General features: G+C 40.2%; 2 protein-coding genes across 10 annotated transcripts in view; both read right to left on the reverse strand.

Annotated features, from left to right (window-relative positions):
• Positions 1 to 82: 82 nt before the first annotated feature.
• On the reverse strand, positions 83 to 12,489 carry ctdsp1 (CTD (carboxy-terminal domain, RNA polymerase II, polypeptide A) small phosphatase 1). Its single transcript, XM_044110186.1, has 7 exons — positions 11,786 to 12,489; positions 4,297 to 4,445; positions 4,124 to 4,219; positions 3,158 to 3,214; positions 2,708 to 2,800; positions 1,562 to 1,747; positions 83 to 1,472 (listed from the first exon to the last, which is right to left on the reverse strand). Exons 1-7 carry the CDS (start codon positions 11,994 to 11,996, stop codon positions 1,344 to 1,346), a joined length of 921 nt encoding a protein of 306 aa, XP_043966121.1. The 5' UTR covers positions 11,997 to 12,489; the 3' UTR covers positions 83 to 1,343.
• A 1,419-nt stretch (positions 12,490 to 13,908) lies between these two features.
• Positions 13,909 to 15,686, reverse strand: part of LOC122827018 (striated muscle preferentially expressed protein kinase-like) — a 43,659-nt gene continuing 41,881 nt past the window's right edge. For all 9 annotated transcript variants that reach the window (XM_044109482.1, XM_044109483.1, XM_044109481.1 and 6 more), the window contains one exon: positions 13,909 to 15,677. In XM_044109482.1, coding sequence (XP_043965417.1) covers positions 15,440 to 15,677 — 238 coding nt within the window. In that variant the 3' untranslated portion in view covers positions 13,909 to 15,439. The remainder of the gene's footprint in view (positions 15,678 to 15,686) is intronic.

The raw sequence follows: 15,686 nt of genomic DNA on the forward strand, positions 1-15,686 counted from the left end.
GCAATTGTATACATCGTGATTTCCTACACTTCCCACAATGCCTTTAGCAACGCTCAATAATGTATATATATATATAAAAAAAAAAAAGAAAACCTTAAGGAGTGGGTGTTGTTATTTTCTGTGATTATATTTCAAATTCAAAGAATGTTAACATGGCTGCGCTACATTAATACAGTTAATATTACATCCATTCACGTCCGGAAGATGAAGAACTTCAGCCAAGTAACAGAACCAATAGTGTTGAACGGCGTCAAGGTGGATTTATGCCTTAAATCTGGACTGAACCAAACCATTTGTTGCAACAGATGGCGTTACGCTCCCCAAACAAGCATCTTCTGACAACGTCACAAACTCGCCTCCAGGCTACAAAGTACCGCTTAGGGAAGTAAATATCTCAAGCCTACTGTTTCACTACAACAGAACTTTAAATACAGTCTGTTAAACCCAAGTTAAAAAGAAGAAGGGAAAAAAAAAAAAAAAGTTCACGATTTGTGCGTGGCTTTAAAGCGAAGGAACAAATCCCGACACAGTTGTGATGCACCATTAACAGTGACTGGTTTCCCGGGGTTGGGGTTTGGAAGACAGTTCTGGTCCTCTGAACTCAATTGGTCATGGCGTTTAGCGACCTGACCACCAATGAGAGCTGCTATTTCTCCGGTTCAATCAGAACAATTCTAGCCTGTTTAAGAGCATGAAGCGGTGGGGAATTACACCGTAAAGATATCAAATTTGGACTTTTATGCCATTTTCTAAACAATATTTGCGCACAAAAATCATCAGTTTGCACTATAGACTACACATCAAACAGTAAAGTGCTGTCCAATTACTTATGTTTTAATATTTGAAACTGTAGCTAATTTGAACGAGATTATTTTATAACACTGCCTTGGTGACTCCAAAACAGCGCTAAAAACGTGGTTCAAATGAACACTGGTCCAACGTGCTTAGAAGACGTGAACGACATGCATTGCTTGGGATGGGACACGTGTGCTTTCATGTAAACCTTTCAAAAAAAAAAAAAAAAAATTCCTTTCAAATCAGTTTAAAGGAGCATCCCATGGAGAAATCAGCGTCCAGTACCCAGGTGGAATCCGGAGGATTCGTGGTCTACACTGTGGAAACGTCATTAAACATTCATTCATCCTGTCTGTGTTTGACCAGAAGATGGCAGCGCCGGTCAGGAAGCTGGTCGGATACTGGGAGGGTGAAGGCTCTGTCAGCTGTGAAGCAGCGTTGTGTTCTGGTGGGCAGTGATGGATGGAGCTCCGGCCTCGCTGGTGTGTCCGGCTTTTTCCTCTCTTCCTGTTTTGTTCTACGGCGTCGAGTTGAAGACCTCAACGGCGTTAGCTCGGAGTCCCTTGCTGCTTGAGGACCGTGTAGACGTTGTCCACTTTGCTCAGCCTCTCGAAGAACGGGATGAGGTCCAGCAGCTCGGTGTCGGACATGTCGTCGAACCAAGAAGCAACGGGAACCTTTACAGAGAGAAGATGGAGAATGTGCAACTGTCGTAGGAAAACAGGATGAAATGTCCAGGAACAGCGAGGGCTGTGTGTGCACTCACTGCGTTGTCGGGATGGAAGATGTAGGAGGCGGGGGAGTTGTCCACAATAATGACTTTGTTGAGATCCCGACCCAGACGACTCAGGTCCTTCACGTAATTGCCTCGGTGGAAAACGCACGACTCCCTAAAGAGGCGGCAGCGGAACGCGCCCCACTTGTCCAGGAGGTCAGAGACGGGGTCTGCGTACTGTCGGAACGACACGGTCAGATTTACAGGATCCGCTGAACGACGCTTGGTTTGTGTTAGCATGAACCCGCGTCAGAGCAGCAGGCAGTGATCTCGGAAAAGTGTCAATAAAACTAAATATATAACCGAGTGAGTTCTCCCACAATCAAACGTGTCATTTAACACGACGTCAAAGTGGAAGTTGCTTATTGTCCGAAAAGTGAATTTTACAACGCTACGGCAGAAAGACAGGAGCAAAGGTCGATGTTCAGCTGTTCCCACTCTCTAACTGCAAAGTGGAAAAACATTTACAGCAGACGCTAACCTCTCCAGGGGAAAAGAATCATTTTCCAAAATGTTTGCGTAAACAAATTATTTTTCAAAACTGTACTGAAGAATGAGATGAAAAGCCAAAGCAGAAATCTTGACAGATGAGGATCACTTCCCCTACTCCGACATCTCTCTAACTGTCCAAGCGGACAGATTTAAAAAGGTGTGGCAAAAGCAAATGAGGGGAATTAGCAGTGTCACACACGACATGCTAGTCTGGAATAGCTGATAGCACGTCATGACGGACACATCATGACAGTCTTCAGTCAGAGGCCTCTTGTTATGTATTGCAAGACTGACTGCTACAGGAGATCCTTTCTCCCTGCAGTTTTTTTGTACATTACCTTATTATAGTCACAAGTTAACTCAAAATTCTGTGGAAAGAAAACTCAAAACATGCAATGTTTTGAGTTTTCACAGATGTCTTCACAGATTAGAAATCTGTCACTCTACACCATGTTGCATCACCTCTGCCTGCAAACGTTTAGAAATATTTCCTGTTCTTGTTTGACAACATAATTTCAAATGTTCAACCGCCTGACAGTCTGACATGTTTTTATTTACTCCAAGAACAGACAAAGGTCAGGCTTTTCCACAACGGATTACCTTCTAATTTACTGAGCAGAAATGACCAGATGATCCTCCTGTTACCTTTGCTAAACTGGCAGTGAACAGGACGCACTCGAAGAGCTCTCCCATCCTCTTCAGGAACTCGTCGACGTGCGGCCGCTTCAGGACGTACACCTGGAAACACAGGAATCCTCAAATCGGCCCCGTTTTTCTCTGAAAACGCAGCTGAGGGCAGCATCAGACTTGTATCTGAAGCTGAATATTGAGGTATGTGCATAGGTGGCAGTCAGACAGCGTATGTGAGCCGGTGAGGTTCTCCTGAAGGCGGCGTCGGCGGCGTCTGAGGCCGGCGTTCCTGAACCAAGTCATCCGGAACAGGCTGTGCTTGTCTGAACAAACCTATCCTGGATTACTTGAATCAGGCCCAGAGCCATGAGGCACGGCATCCCGCTCCGTCAGTCACTTGAACTCAAGACGACACCTGCAGACTCAGCCAATCAGAGACATGGGGAGACGACGGAGCGGCGTTACCTGGTGTACGGTTCCATCTATTTCCACGGGAATGATGAAATCTGCATTGTTCACAGGCTGGCGAAAGAGACAGACAGTAATTAAACATCCAGCGTCTCTGTAAAGACTATAGCATTGACTTTTGGAGAATGAAAAAGACTTTGTCTAAATATTTGCATGGAACGGTGTCGATCTGGTTTTTAGGAACCAGCCGGTCAGTCGATGGGAATTCACCGACAGTCAGGAAGATCATCACACTACATGGTCCCCATGTTTATTTTTCCAAACTCACGTTTCCATTTTGTAGGCCATTTTGTGATATTGCAAAAAAGCAATTAGCAAACGTCACGGTGCTTATACAAACACTCTAAAATAGAAGACTGAATATGTCAAGAGATGGGACAGGAAGGAAGGAAAGAAGGAACAAATCAACAAAAATGAATGAATGAAAATCATAGGAAAAGGACATGGGAAGGAAAGAAGGACACATGGAAGGAGACGAATAAGGAAGAAAGAAAGGGGAAGAGACAGAAGTTTACAAAAGCAAATATTTTTCAATATTCCTATTCCAGTTATCCACACATAAAAAAAGCACTTGAATCAAATTCCAGACTTTTCCAGACTAAGCAGGAACGATGCAGTTGACATGACAAATTTCTGCTGAGTAGTTAGATTTAGTTTTCTCTTAAAGTGGAACAGAGGTCTCACGTCCAACTTGTTTATGCAACAGAAGGTTTCCACCGGTCTGTCTCTAACCCTGCTGTCTGACCTTTGAACCTGATCTGAGCTCTGCACCGTCAGACCTTTGGGTGGATTTGTGGATTTGTTCTACTTCTGGGAAGACTGGCAAACGTTAAATGTGTTCCTTGGACTTGGGATATTTTGGCCTTACAACCATTCCCACATTGATGGACAGCAACAATTTCTTCCCAAGAGTCCTTGTTATTGTCACATTTTGGTTGTACCCACAATCCACCTGTGACTCACCTTAAAAGAGCTGTGAACTAACGTCTCGTCCAGGTCTATCACCACACAGATCTTCCCAGCGTCTTTTGACTTGACCGGAGGCAGCAGTGGCTTGACCTGGACAGAAACACACACGTTGACCGCAAACCCAACACTTTCCTCTCTGGTTCAACCAAAGGAGGAAGTAAGCACACCTTGGAGACCGTCCCATTCTCCTCCACTAAGAGAGGGGCATTGTTGTTGACGGGCGGGGGCTCAGGCTGGTCCCGGCAGAGGCAGCAGAACAGGCCGGAGAACAGGCCTCTGCTTCGCGGCTTCTTAGATGACAGGGAGGGAGAAGAGCCTGAAAGAAAAGATAGAAATTCACACAGTCAGTCTTAACCTCCCGGACTGTACGAAGATGAACACATTGAAAAGGAATGAGGCACAACTACTTAATTTTAACCACTTTCTGCTTAAAAAAAATTATAAAAAGTCTGATTCTTCTCTGATGCTTTGTGGTGAATGTCATAAGTGAGGTATTGTTAGGCGAGCTGCGGTTACTAGGGTATTCGATGAAAAAACCAAGAGACACGCCCACTATGAAGTCAACTCTAGGCTAAAATAAAACTTCCCCTCTGGTAACCTTTGTCCAACTGGAAGCAGAAACAAAGAAAAGCTGCCTCTTGTAGGCCTCAGGTCATGTGACGCTCATCATGACTTGTTTGTTTGAGGCAACTTATTTTTGGCTGACAGTGATGATAGTTGTTCCATTGTTAAATTGCTCAATTTTTATTTCAATAATTGTCTTCACAGACTTGGTAGTTGTGACACAAATAAACACCTGCCTTGAGTTTCCACGGATTGATTCAGCCCTCGCGTCAAGACCACGCCCTCTTTTGGGGGCGTGACTTGGATTTATGTCAAATCAAAAATCTTTAGTCTTAAATATCAGCAACAAATTATTCATTAAGTGATATTACGTGCATGATCTTTAATGGTGAATTTTGTCCACTGTTTTAACTACATGTCATAATTTCATTATTTGATTAAAAAAATATATTCATTGGATTATTAACACAAACCCAATTGTAAAACCTTGGTCTTCAGCCTAGGTTTGTTTACCAGTTGATTTGACAAACCATTGACCAAATGATCAGTGCCCATATGACTAGCTTGTTAGCTTCCTCCACTCTGAAGATTTCTTGGTTTTGTCCAAATTCAGACACTGAACAGTTCCCTGAATTTGGAAGGGAAGGGTACAGTCCTTTCTCTCAGACCCAGCACACACCCACAAATCTTCTGTTTGGCCTGCAATAAGTCTTAGGATAAGTTGGAATATGACCGGTCCTTCACATCTGGGGAAAAAGGAGGACACATTGGAAGGAGACTTTGAATTTAGACAGCCTTCGTCACATTGCTGTGACATAGTTGGCGTTCAAAAGGACGTAGCCCCTGAATGGCAATTACATTCCCAACAAGCTCCCAGTGAAGACATCTTGCTACAGTCAAGACAACCAATATCAATAATGTTTGGAACTCTATAATATAAAAAGCTAAAACCAGGTTCTCCAGACGCTTGTGACCACCTCAGACCTAAATCCAATAGAAGACCCATGGGATCTATGGAAGTCCCAGGAATCTGGACAATCTGGAGATGTAATAGATGCCAATGTAGTTTCTTCTTCGTATCATGTTAAAAGTCTATGGGCCTAAAGTCGGACCTCCATCCCTCCCAAAGTTAGAAAGTTTGGAAGTCTTTAATTGAATCTATCGCTAATTAAAGCCCGAGTATTGTCGGTCTCAAGTCACAATCGCTTATCTTAGTTACAAAGTTCATTCCTCCTCCTGTCATCCCTGTAGTTAAACACTTCTCCAAAATCTTTTCTTCCTCACACCAGACTTTGCTTCCATCTCTGTTCTCTCGTTCCATCCGGACGTGACCGCGTTACTAACACACAAACCTCTGTTGTGGCGCTCTCACGCCTCTTTCTTTCCCTCCTCCACCCCCTCCATTTGTGGATTCAAACCAACGGTGTGACCCTCCACCGGCCTCTGCCGCGCGCAGGCCAAAACAGGAAGGGGAAACAGACGGGTATCACTGGGAGGAAGCTCCTTGCCAGCGGCTTTTAAGGGGAGCGATGCTGCTACTGTCCTATGATTTCAGAGTTTGTTTTCCTTGTCATGAACAGTTTCTTCTATGTTTCTGCAAATTCGGCTTCCTCTTTACCCCAAACAGCAATTAAAGGTGTAATTTGCAACAGATAAAGCATCTTATGTCATAGGAAAAACACAGAGGAAGACATGTTTTCTTATTTCACTCCTTCATATCCTCAGGATTTCAGCTTCACTCCCAAGGCCTTATTTGCTCTCAGGAGTCTTAATTCTCTTCAGTGTTCCAGCCTCACCCGCCCACCACCACCATCACATGCCTTTCTGCAAGAAAAATGTCCAACTGGGTGCTGACTGCAAAACACAGAGCATGAATGAACTCACAAAGAAAACCAAACAAAACGGGGGCCTGTGAAGATGACAAAGCGAGCGCTAACATGTAGCGAAGCGGAACGTACAGGAGGCGTTGAACGAGGAAGAAAAACATGTGTCCCCTCCGACTGATGGGTAAACCTGAAGCAAAGGTTTCAGGTCAAGAAATTCAAGCGTCAGTGATATTGTTCCGCGTCTTAAAAAATCTGGAGAGCATACAGGTTTTCTGTTGCTTTCTTTTGCAATACTATGCTCTACTACCTCACCTGCAAAAAAAACAAAACAAAACAAAAAAAAAAGCTAAATATAAGGGAAAAAAATGTCAACTCAGATGCTAAGCCTAATTCTTTTGATGTGTTAAAAGTGAAACACAAACAGGAAGTCCATATTCCATTGATTCTGAACAAATCAGCACTTTCTGTTTTCTCATCCTGCTCAGCTTATCAGCTTGTTGCAATTTGAGATGGCTGCAGAACAAAAATAAACTCCACGCATATTTCCAGTGCAGCACAGAGAGACACTTAGCAGCTCTTCTGGTGGAACCAAAGGGACGCCCTTTAGGAAGGTGGCTGCAGGAATGTTACGCAGCCAGATGAGGCAGAACTCCCATTTTCGCCTCTTCACATCTTTGATCGAGCCAGAGGAAGCTCTGGTTCTGATTGGCTGATATTGCAAACACTGTTCTCTAGAATCATACCTCGACATGCAGGTAAATGTTTCTATTATTGCCGTTATTGTCGTAGCAAAGAGTAACATCCAACACTAATGGAACGACAACAGCTAATAACAGCGATAACAAAAATATTAATAAAGGAAATAATCACAGCTATCATTATTTTTACTGTAAACCAGATGGAGAGTGAAAGTCAGAAAAGTGCAGGATGGCTTTTTTTTTCTCCAGAAGAACATCCAACAAGTATACATGAGAGCATAAAGTTGTGGTATAAAGCAAGGTGTTGCATAACAGAGTTAAGTATCAAATTTAAGTCCAACATGCCACCCAGAAGCCCCTTTGTTTCGCCTTCAGCTCTTTCAATGAGCTCCAACCACTTCAAGAGGCCATGGAACAGCTAAAGGCTTTATTTGCATCTATATTGCTCTAATTCTTCTAGTAAAAGTCTCCTAATTGTTATTTGAAAAAAATAAATAAATAAATAAAATGTTGTAGCATTTACACAATCTTAAAAAAAAAAATTAAAAAAATACAACTCATGTGGTTTTCAACAAAGATCAAAGAATCAAGTTAAAACAAAAAATAAAATCGCTCTGGTTACAGAACAATAAATGGAGCTGCTGCCAAGGAGACAAGGAGACAAGGAGGCTGGAAGGATCCCAACAGCCAACCGGAGGATGCATCTATATCTATATCTGAATATTGCTCTTACTGCTTACCGGTATTATGAACATTTTTGCTACATTTCATGACATCGCCTACATTACTTCAGATAAAATACCCACAATTCCACACTGCATCACTGTATAAAAAAGGTGGGAAAAAAATGTTATTGACTACTTATCACAGCAAAACCGATATGTTAATCAATGACAAACATCGATATGTTAGTGTCGATATATCCCCGCATCCCTACTTAATAAATTACCTTTTTTTTAAAAAAAACCAAAAATAAATCAATTAATAAAAATAAATATAACCTAAACTACATCTATGCAGAGACCTGGACTTTGACTGGGCCGTTGCAACACTTTTTTTTTTTTTTCCTCTCATCCAGCTTGAGCTAACAGATAATCTCACATCTGATTCAAGAAAAACTTCAATACATCAGATAAGCTAATCAGCTGCCTCCTGCTGCAGCTAAACTCAGTAATTACATAGGAGCTCACTTTTATGCTTTGTACACTTTTTTTTTTTTTATAAAACTAGTTGCCCTGTAAGAGCAGGCACATGGATTTTATCGAGGGGTAACTAACTAACAGCAGTGCATTAAACGCAAAATCTGTTTTATGAAGTCAGTTATTGTGTTCTGGTTATTAAAATTCTCGGTTGGATTAAATGGTTTCCTCAGCCCGGCATAACTGAAGCCTCTCATCATTTCCCTGTAATAACCCACGTCTTCCCCTCATGATTTAATTTTTATATATATATTTCTGCCTCTTCATGCTCGACTTCAGACATCAGATACTTCAGCTGAGTCCTGCAGCTCATCTAATCTTCCCAACGTGAGCTGCTAAAAACATCAGCGAAGGCTTTAAAATGCTGACAGAACTGCTTTGATCTCACAAAGTTGTATTTAAAAAAAAAAAAAAAAAAAAGAAAAAAAAAAAGAAAAGAAAATAGACAACTAGATCTTTATGCAACAAAATGGCACTAAAAGCAACAGTTTTATTTTAGAAAACTCATTCTCCACAAATATCAGCAAGACGGAGATTTATTGGGAAACCAAAAAACACAAATCAACGAGTGGCTCTTTAAAAACGACGATGCATTTCCTGTATAGCCGTTTATCAAGAATGTCATTTTATTTCTCCAAACAGTCAACTTTATGTCAGTCAACTGGGTAAAAAAAATAAAAAGTCTCCTTCGGATTTCAGGCTCAAATATCAACATGAAGCTTCATCCAGTGGCTGGAAGCCATCGAGCCAACATTCCCCAACATGCATCAGGGCAAAAGTTACATAACAGATTCAGCTGCTCCACATGTACAAGAAACACACACACACACACACACACACACACACACACACACACACACACACACACACACACATGCAAACACCACCACTAAACATCTGCTCATGTTTCACCTGGTCCTTTATTGCCAAAACATGCTCTTCTTCTTCTGTGGTGGAGGTCTGATCTGCTGCTGAAATGCCAGCGTTGTTGTGGGACTGTAGGGTTATCCAGTAACCTGCACAGTTTCTTGTCCCAGACGGGAGTTAATGTTCAACTGGGACAACTGGAGCGGTACAGTACGCCGTTTTGTTCTGCTGGGAGTTTATCTCATCGCTACTCATCCAGGCGTGCAAGTCTATGTGTTCCTGTTTACCTGAAAAGATTGACGTTGTGAAGATCCAAATTGGTACAATTTGAAAATGAAAACTCCCTCTTTTTTTTTCAGTCACTAAATACATAAAACTAGAGCAATTTCATTCAAATTTACAAATAAAAACAAAGTTCTCATGTGCACATTGTACTCTCCAGACATTTTCTGCTGCATTCCACACCACTGTACCCTTTAAGACAACCACCAGGTCAAATGCCGACACCGGGGCCCGAAACCAACGACGGGCTGGTGCGGTCATTCTCGATGAAGAGGACGTTTTATTCTGAAAATCGGAAGCGTCCGTGTCCTGTCGGACAAGTGGGATGATTTGTTCGGCGTGATCAATGACGCGTGTAGGAAACGTCTGCTTTACGGCTAGTGACATCAACATATACAACGAATAATTAGATAAAATTCGTCTAATTATTAGCCCCCTTGATAGAGGCAAAGGCATATTTATGATGGAAATAAGTACAAGTATCAAAAGTATGCTAAAAGTAATATGGATTTGTTTGATTGCAATACATTTGTTTCTTCATCAGCCATTTTTCTAATCGTCGTAGAAACACAATTGACCAATGACATAATCCACATGGGTCATTTTAAAACTGATAGCGGCATTTTCTACCATCATAGTGTTAAAACACTTGACTGGGTACCAAAATGAATTTAGAGTATTTTAATGCAGCGTAATTCAAAAAATGACAGCGTAATTTTTTGAAACGGTGGTCAGCAATGTTCAAAAATGACAAATGCCCTGATGAACATCACTGCTCAATATCAACATCAGACAAAATCGGAATTGGCAAGTAAGGCTTTTTAAAGATGGTAACCAGCTTAATTGAAGGTATGGAAGTGATTGGAAAACTTGAATTCAATACTTTTGGATGGTTAATCCAATATATATGGATTAACCAATGTACCAATAGTGGCTACATGTAGAGTATGTAACTTCACATAGGTAACAAACACTACATAGCAGTGTATGTACATGTTGTCCAGTCTAGTTCATACCCAGAAGAAGTCTGCTCATTATAGACAGAGTTCAGCAGGCTGGTCAGTTGTGGGAATATTAAAAAAAAATAAAGAAAGGCTAGAAGTTAGCAGAGATGCTAGCACCTGTATCATTTCATGGCAGCATTGCATGTAGCGGCTCATCTGACAATACAATAAATAGAATTAAGCAGAAAAGAATATCTATTATTGAAATATGTGGTTTATCTGAATTTTGTAACCACAAAAATATCCACAAGAGAAAACTGTATTTTCCACTCTTCTTCGTCTCAGTCTGCAATAGCTTACACATAGAAACTGATGTTTATGGTTACTAATGGAAACCATACCAATCATTAGCATAAGACCTTAAAACTATATATAAATAATTACTGCTCATCAAAAACAGAAAAAAAAAATGCTGAATTTTAATACTTTTTTATTACTTTTAAACCTCTTTAATTTAAGTAGAAATGAAAAGAAAAATCTGGAATATCTGTAGTTTCACTAAAAACGTTTGAGATCAGAAATGTTGAGCAAAAGTCTATGATAATATGATACATATTATAAAATGTGTCAAATCAGACTGCAGAACTAAAATGAACTAGAGTATTTGCATGTTTAAACAACAATGTTAGGGCAATATGCTATAAAACTTTCACAAGATTTTTATTTATTTTTTTTATTAAATTGAATTTAATGGTATTTCAGAATTTATTTGCGGTCTGAAGTAAGCATTTTTAATGGTGTGTAATTAACATTATATTTATTTAAAGTAATATGGCGTTATAATGACTTTTATTTGACTGTTTTCCTTATTATTCATAATATTTTTCAGCACTCTTACTTTTTTTATTTTTTACTGCATTTGTTTTGTAAAGAGAGTATTATACCGATGCAAAACATTTGACAGGTTGGGTTGATGTGTATGATCAAGCTGTGGGGAACGTCACTTCCTTCATTTTTAGCAGAGGCCAAAGGGCCGCAACGATCATCTCTGTCCACACAACCACCAAACTTTCACAGTTCAACTGCGTCAAGTTATTTTTTTTATTCTTTCCGTGGGAAATGAGAGCAGTAGAGCCGTCTGTAATGAGCCGTAAGCAGATTACGGCAGTTTTGGAAGTTGAAGTCTGACCACGCAGCTGCAATAGAAAAAAAAAAAAAAAAGGAAAAAAAAACTTTTCCTGACATGACAGCAGAGGACAAAAATGAAGACACTCACCCCTTTCTGATGCGGCTTTATTTCCCTCTTCATCCCGGCTCACTTGGGTGATTACTGAGGACGGATTGTCCATCACGTCCGAGTCCCGGACCTCACGCTTTAAACTTATGGGTTGTTTCGCCGACTCCGGTGCCGTTGCATGAACTGAACATGTACGAAAACAAAACTGAAAGGCGCCGGAAAAGTGGCAAAGCAGTCGCCTAAAGCGCATCCATTAGCACTGCCGGAGGATCCACTCGCTAAGCCGCTGACGTAGAAAGTTAGAAAGTTACCAAACATTTGTTTTAAAGAGTTGGTAACTTTGATTCAATATGGTGCTCAACTCCGTTCGCAATTTCAAGATACAAACATGGAGGTTTCAAGGCGCCCCTCTTCCACTTAAAGTGGCGCAGGAAGAGGGAACCGCCGTCACCGACACTCCGCCTCGACGCGTCGACACATTTAGCCTCGGTCCCTTAACCTGAACAGGACAAAGTTGCTCCAAAAGTTAACACCGTGTTCTTTTAAATTCAAAATACTCTATGTGCCTTCATAATATGCCTATGATTTACCGTGTAAACTTGTTAAAGTGCGCAGAATGCGCTCGGGACAGAAGGTTACAGTGTGAATGTGACGTAAAAAGTCGAAACTAAAGGATAAGTATTCAAAGGCAGCTAATTTGTTCACTGTTCAGTTGTTACGACTAGTGGTTTTTTGATGTTTAGGATGCTGTAGGCTGCAACTTTATAGATGGGTTCTAAAAACAGCCTCAAGAGCAAAACGTTTTAAAACTTTTTTTTTTTCCTTTGAAGTGGCAGCAGCTAAGGAACGCCCAGCTCGGGTCTCCTTGAAACTGCCTGCAGTAAGGGAGCGTCATAAAAAAGTTTCTTTACCATCAACAAAGACAGTTTCCGTATTTTTTTATAAATAAAAAGAAATTGTATGCAAAACAATATATATTTTTGTTATGTTTGAGCAAAAATAACAATTTCTTTGTACCCTTTACGATTAATAATGTTGTGGGGGAAAAAAAACTTAACTGCGAAATAATAAAAAAAATATATACATACATGCACTAGCCACAATATCAGGTACACCTCTTTTCTTCACATAACTTCCTCAAGTCTAATTCAGATATATAAAATAACAGTCCTCGGAGATTTAGATTTTGATCCATATATATATATATATATATATATATATATATATATATATATATATATATATATACATATATATATATATATATATATATATATATATATATATATATATATATATATATATATATATATATAAAAATAAAAATAAAATACAATAGCTGTACAAAATCCTATCAACTGACCTTGTGCATTTTTCTAAAAATAACAATCCAGTCCTGAGGGGCAAACGAGGAAGAAAAACTTGTTTTTGGACAGGCACAAGAAGGCACCCACGGCTGAGTTCATGGCGTATTCGCAGTCAAATTTCCCTAATCATCGATATCAACGCATTCCAATTTCACCCTTACCTTTACACAATCTATTTACAAATCCATTTCTTTACCATTAAAACCACTGCAGATTGCCATTATTGGTTGATGTTTAGTCTTTTTTTTGTTTTTGTTTTTTTTTTAAAGATTTTTTTGGCTCTCTAGTGGCCTTTATTTGAAAGTGCTAAGACAGGAATGTAGGTAAAGAGAGAAGGGGAGAGGCATGTAGCAAAGGTCATCAAGCCAGGAATTGAACCTATGACGCGGACTAAGGCCTCCTTATGTGGGTTGTTCTTAACCCATGGGCCACCATAGTACCTCTGATGTTCAGTCTTTTGAATGAATTATGGACAGAGATGCTCATAAAAGCCACTAAAGATTTTCTGAAAACTAGTATTAAGATTCATGGTATTGGAGTCAAGTATGCGCACCTCCTTACAGCACCCAATGACAAAAAAAAAAATGTAGAAAAACATACCAAATGTAAGTGAGAATGATTTTTACTCCTTGTTATTTGTGTGGTGTCTTAATAGCATTGCTAACTCTATGCTTCTGCATGTGAAAATGACTGCCGGATAACTTCTAAGGTCAGAGAAAAATAACGTTTAGATCATATTCCCTTGCCATTCTGGGCTTCCGTAGACCCCAAACCCATTTAGCAAAACACATAATATTCTCAAATGTAGGAATATTTTATTACATACGATCTCATAAAAACATTTTCATCTTTTTCCACATATAAACACCGCAATTGGGTACATTTACAAATCTTGAACCATCCAAAGTCATACAAAAGGACTGATAAGAGCAATACATGAGGCATTCTAATGTGACAATGACTCCATGTATATTTGCTAAAATGTGTGTATGGATGAGTTACCTCTTGTAATATCCAGACACTGCAACCAGCTGATGAAGACACACATGAAATATGAACATTTTTGACGCTTATCCGCGGTACTGCCTGGACGACCGAGATTGAAGCAACCAGATCAACTGACTTGTAATACTGACAAACTACGGCAACTAAAAGTCACGTTACACTTTATAGAAAATCTACTGTTCAAAGCTGGATCACGATTTAGAGTTGATCACAGAGCAAGAAGCTGTACGACAGATTCCCCATAAACAGTCTCCCTTTAGACTCAACGTTAGCCACAAGCATCTTCCTGATTTCAGTTTGTTTTTTTTTTCTTTTCCGTCTTATAGTTACATCGAAAAGTGACTCAAAAATGTGCACACACATGCAAATAAATTAACATGGAAAAAGTAAACATAATTTTAAAGAAGGGAAAAATTATATATATTTTTGGTGTTTTAAAATGAGACAAAATGCAGAATAAGTTAGCAGCTGTAATAGTGGTACATTGACTAGCGTGACGATAACCACCAAACTGCATGACAAAAATGTGTTTTTAAGATAAAACTACAAAAGAAAGCATCTTGGAGTCAACAGTGGTGGGCACCGCTAACTGAAAAGTTTGCTATGCTAAATCTATAGCCCTAATCATTAAGATTAGTTCCGCTAATGCACTACACCAACATTGTATTTAGTGGAAGCTAATGCTAAAGTACCAACTTAAGTTAGCAAGAGACGACAATCCTCAAGAACCAATGGAATTTGGACATAATTTCCATGTTCCACAATTCAGTTAAAATTTTTTATGTATGCTTTTATCTTGTTCTGTGCTGCGTATTATTTTGTCCCTGTATGTTTCTCGTTTGCTTTAAAGTTATTTGGCAAAACAAAAATGAAAACGAATGTTAGGAGAGGAAACAGAACTGGCAGCAGAGGTCAAACGCTTTTCCACTGAAAGTTTACACAACAACCAAATCAATTTGTGCTTTAGAACTGATTTGTAAATATTAATTTAGGGAAAGCTAAGTGCACTTTTCTAGGTTAGCAAATCGCTGAATGAAAAATGAGCTCCACTGTTAGCACATTAGTAGAAGTGTGCCCACCACTGGTTATCAAATGTAGGGCAAATTAAACTGCAATGTCAGAATTAACAAACGACAAAGAAGCTAAAACCAAAAGTCTTAAAACAGTTTACAAGGAGTTTATGAGTTGAACGTATTCTCTGTGGTCTGCAGCTCCTGTTGAGTTTTTATTTGTAACACATGGACCCCTGTGAGGGTCCAACTGTCTGCCCGCGGTGCTTGGTATCAGCAGTGGTTCTGTTGGGGCGACTCCTGCCCAGTGTTCACTTGGGGCTGGGTAGGTGTGGCGCGGTGCCAGATGCCGGGCTGCGCGACGAGCCCTGATAGGTGCGCAGCAGCACCTTGTGCTTGGTGGCGCGCTCTGTGCGACAGCTCTGCTGCTCCACCAGGAACTCCTTGAGTCGGCTGGAGGTGAAGGTGAGCGTCTGCCTCCGGAGCTTCATCAGGTATGAGTCCTGCAGCCAGGCCTGGGTGAAGCAGTCCCGCGTGGTTGGTCGAGCCCTGAAAACA

The sequence above is a fragment of the Gambusia affinis genome, linkage group LG24 (genome assembly GCF_019740435.1).
Source record: "Gambusia affinis linkage group LG24, SWU_Gaff_1.0, whole genome shotgun sequence".
Taxonomy (NCBI): domain Eukaryota; kingdom Metazoa; phylum Chordata; class Actinopteri; order Cyprinodontiformes; family Poeciliidae; genus Gambusia; species Gambusia affinis.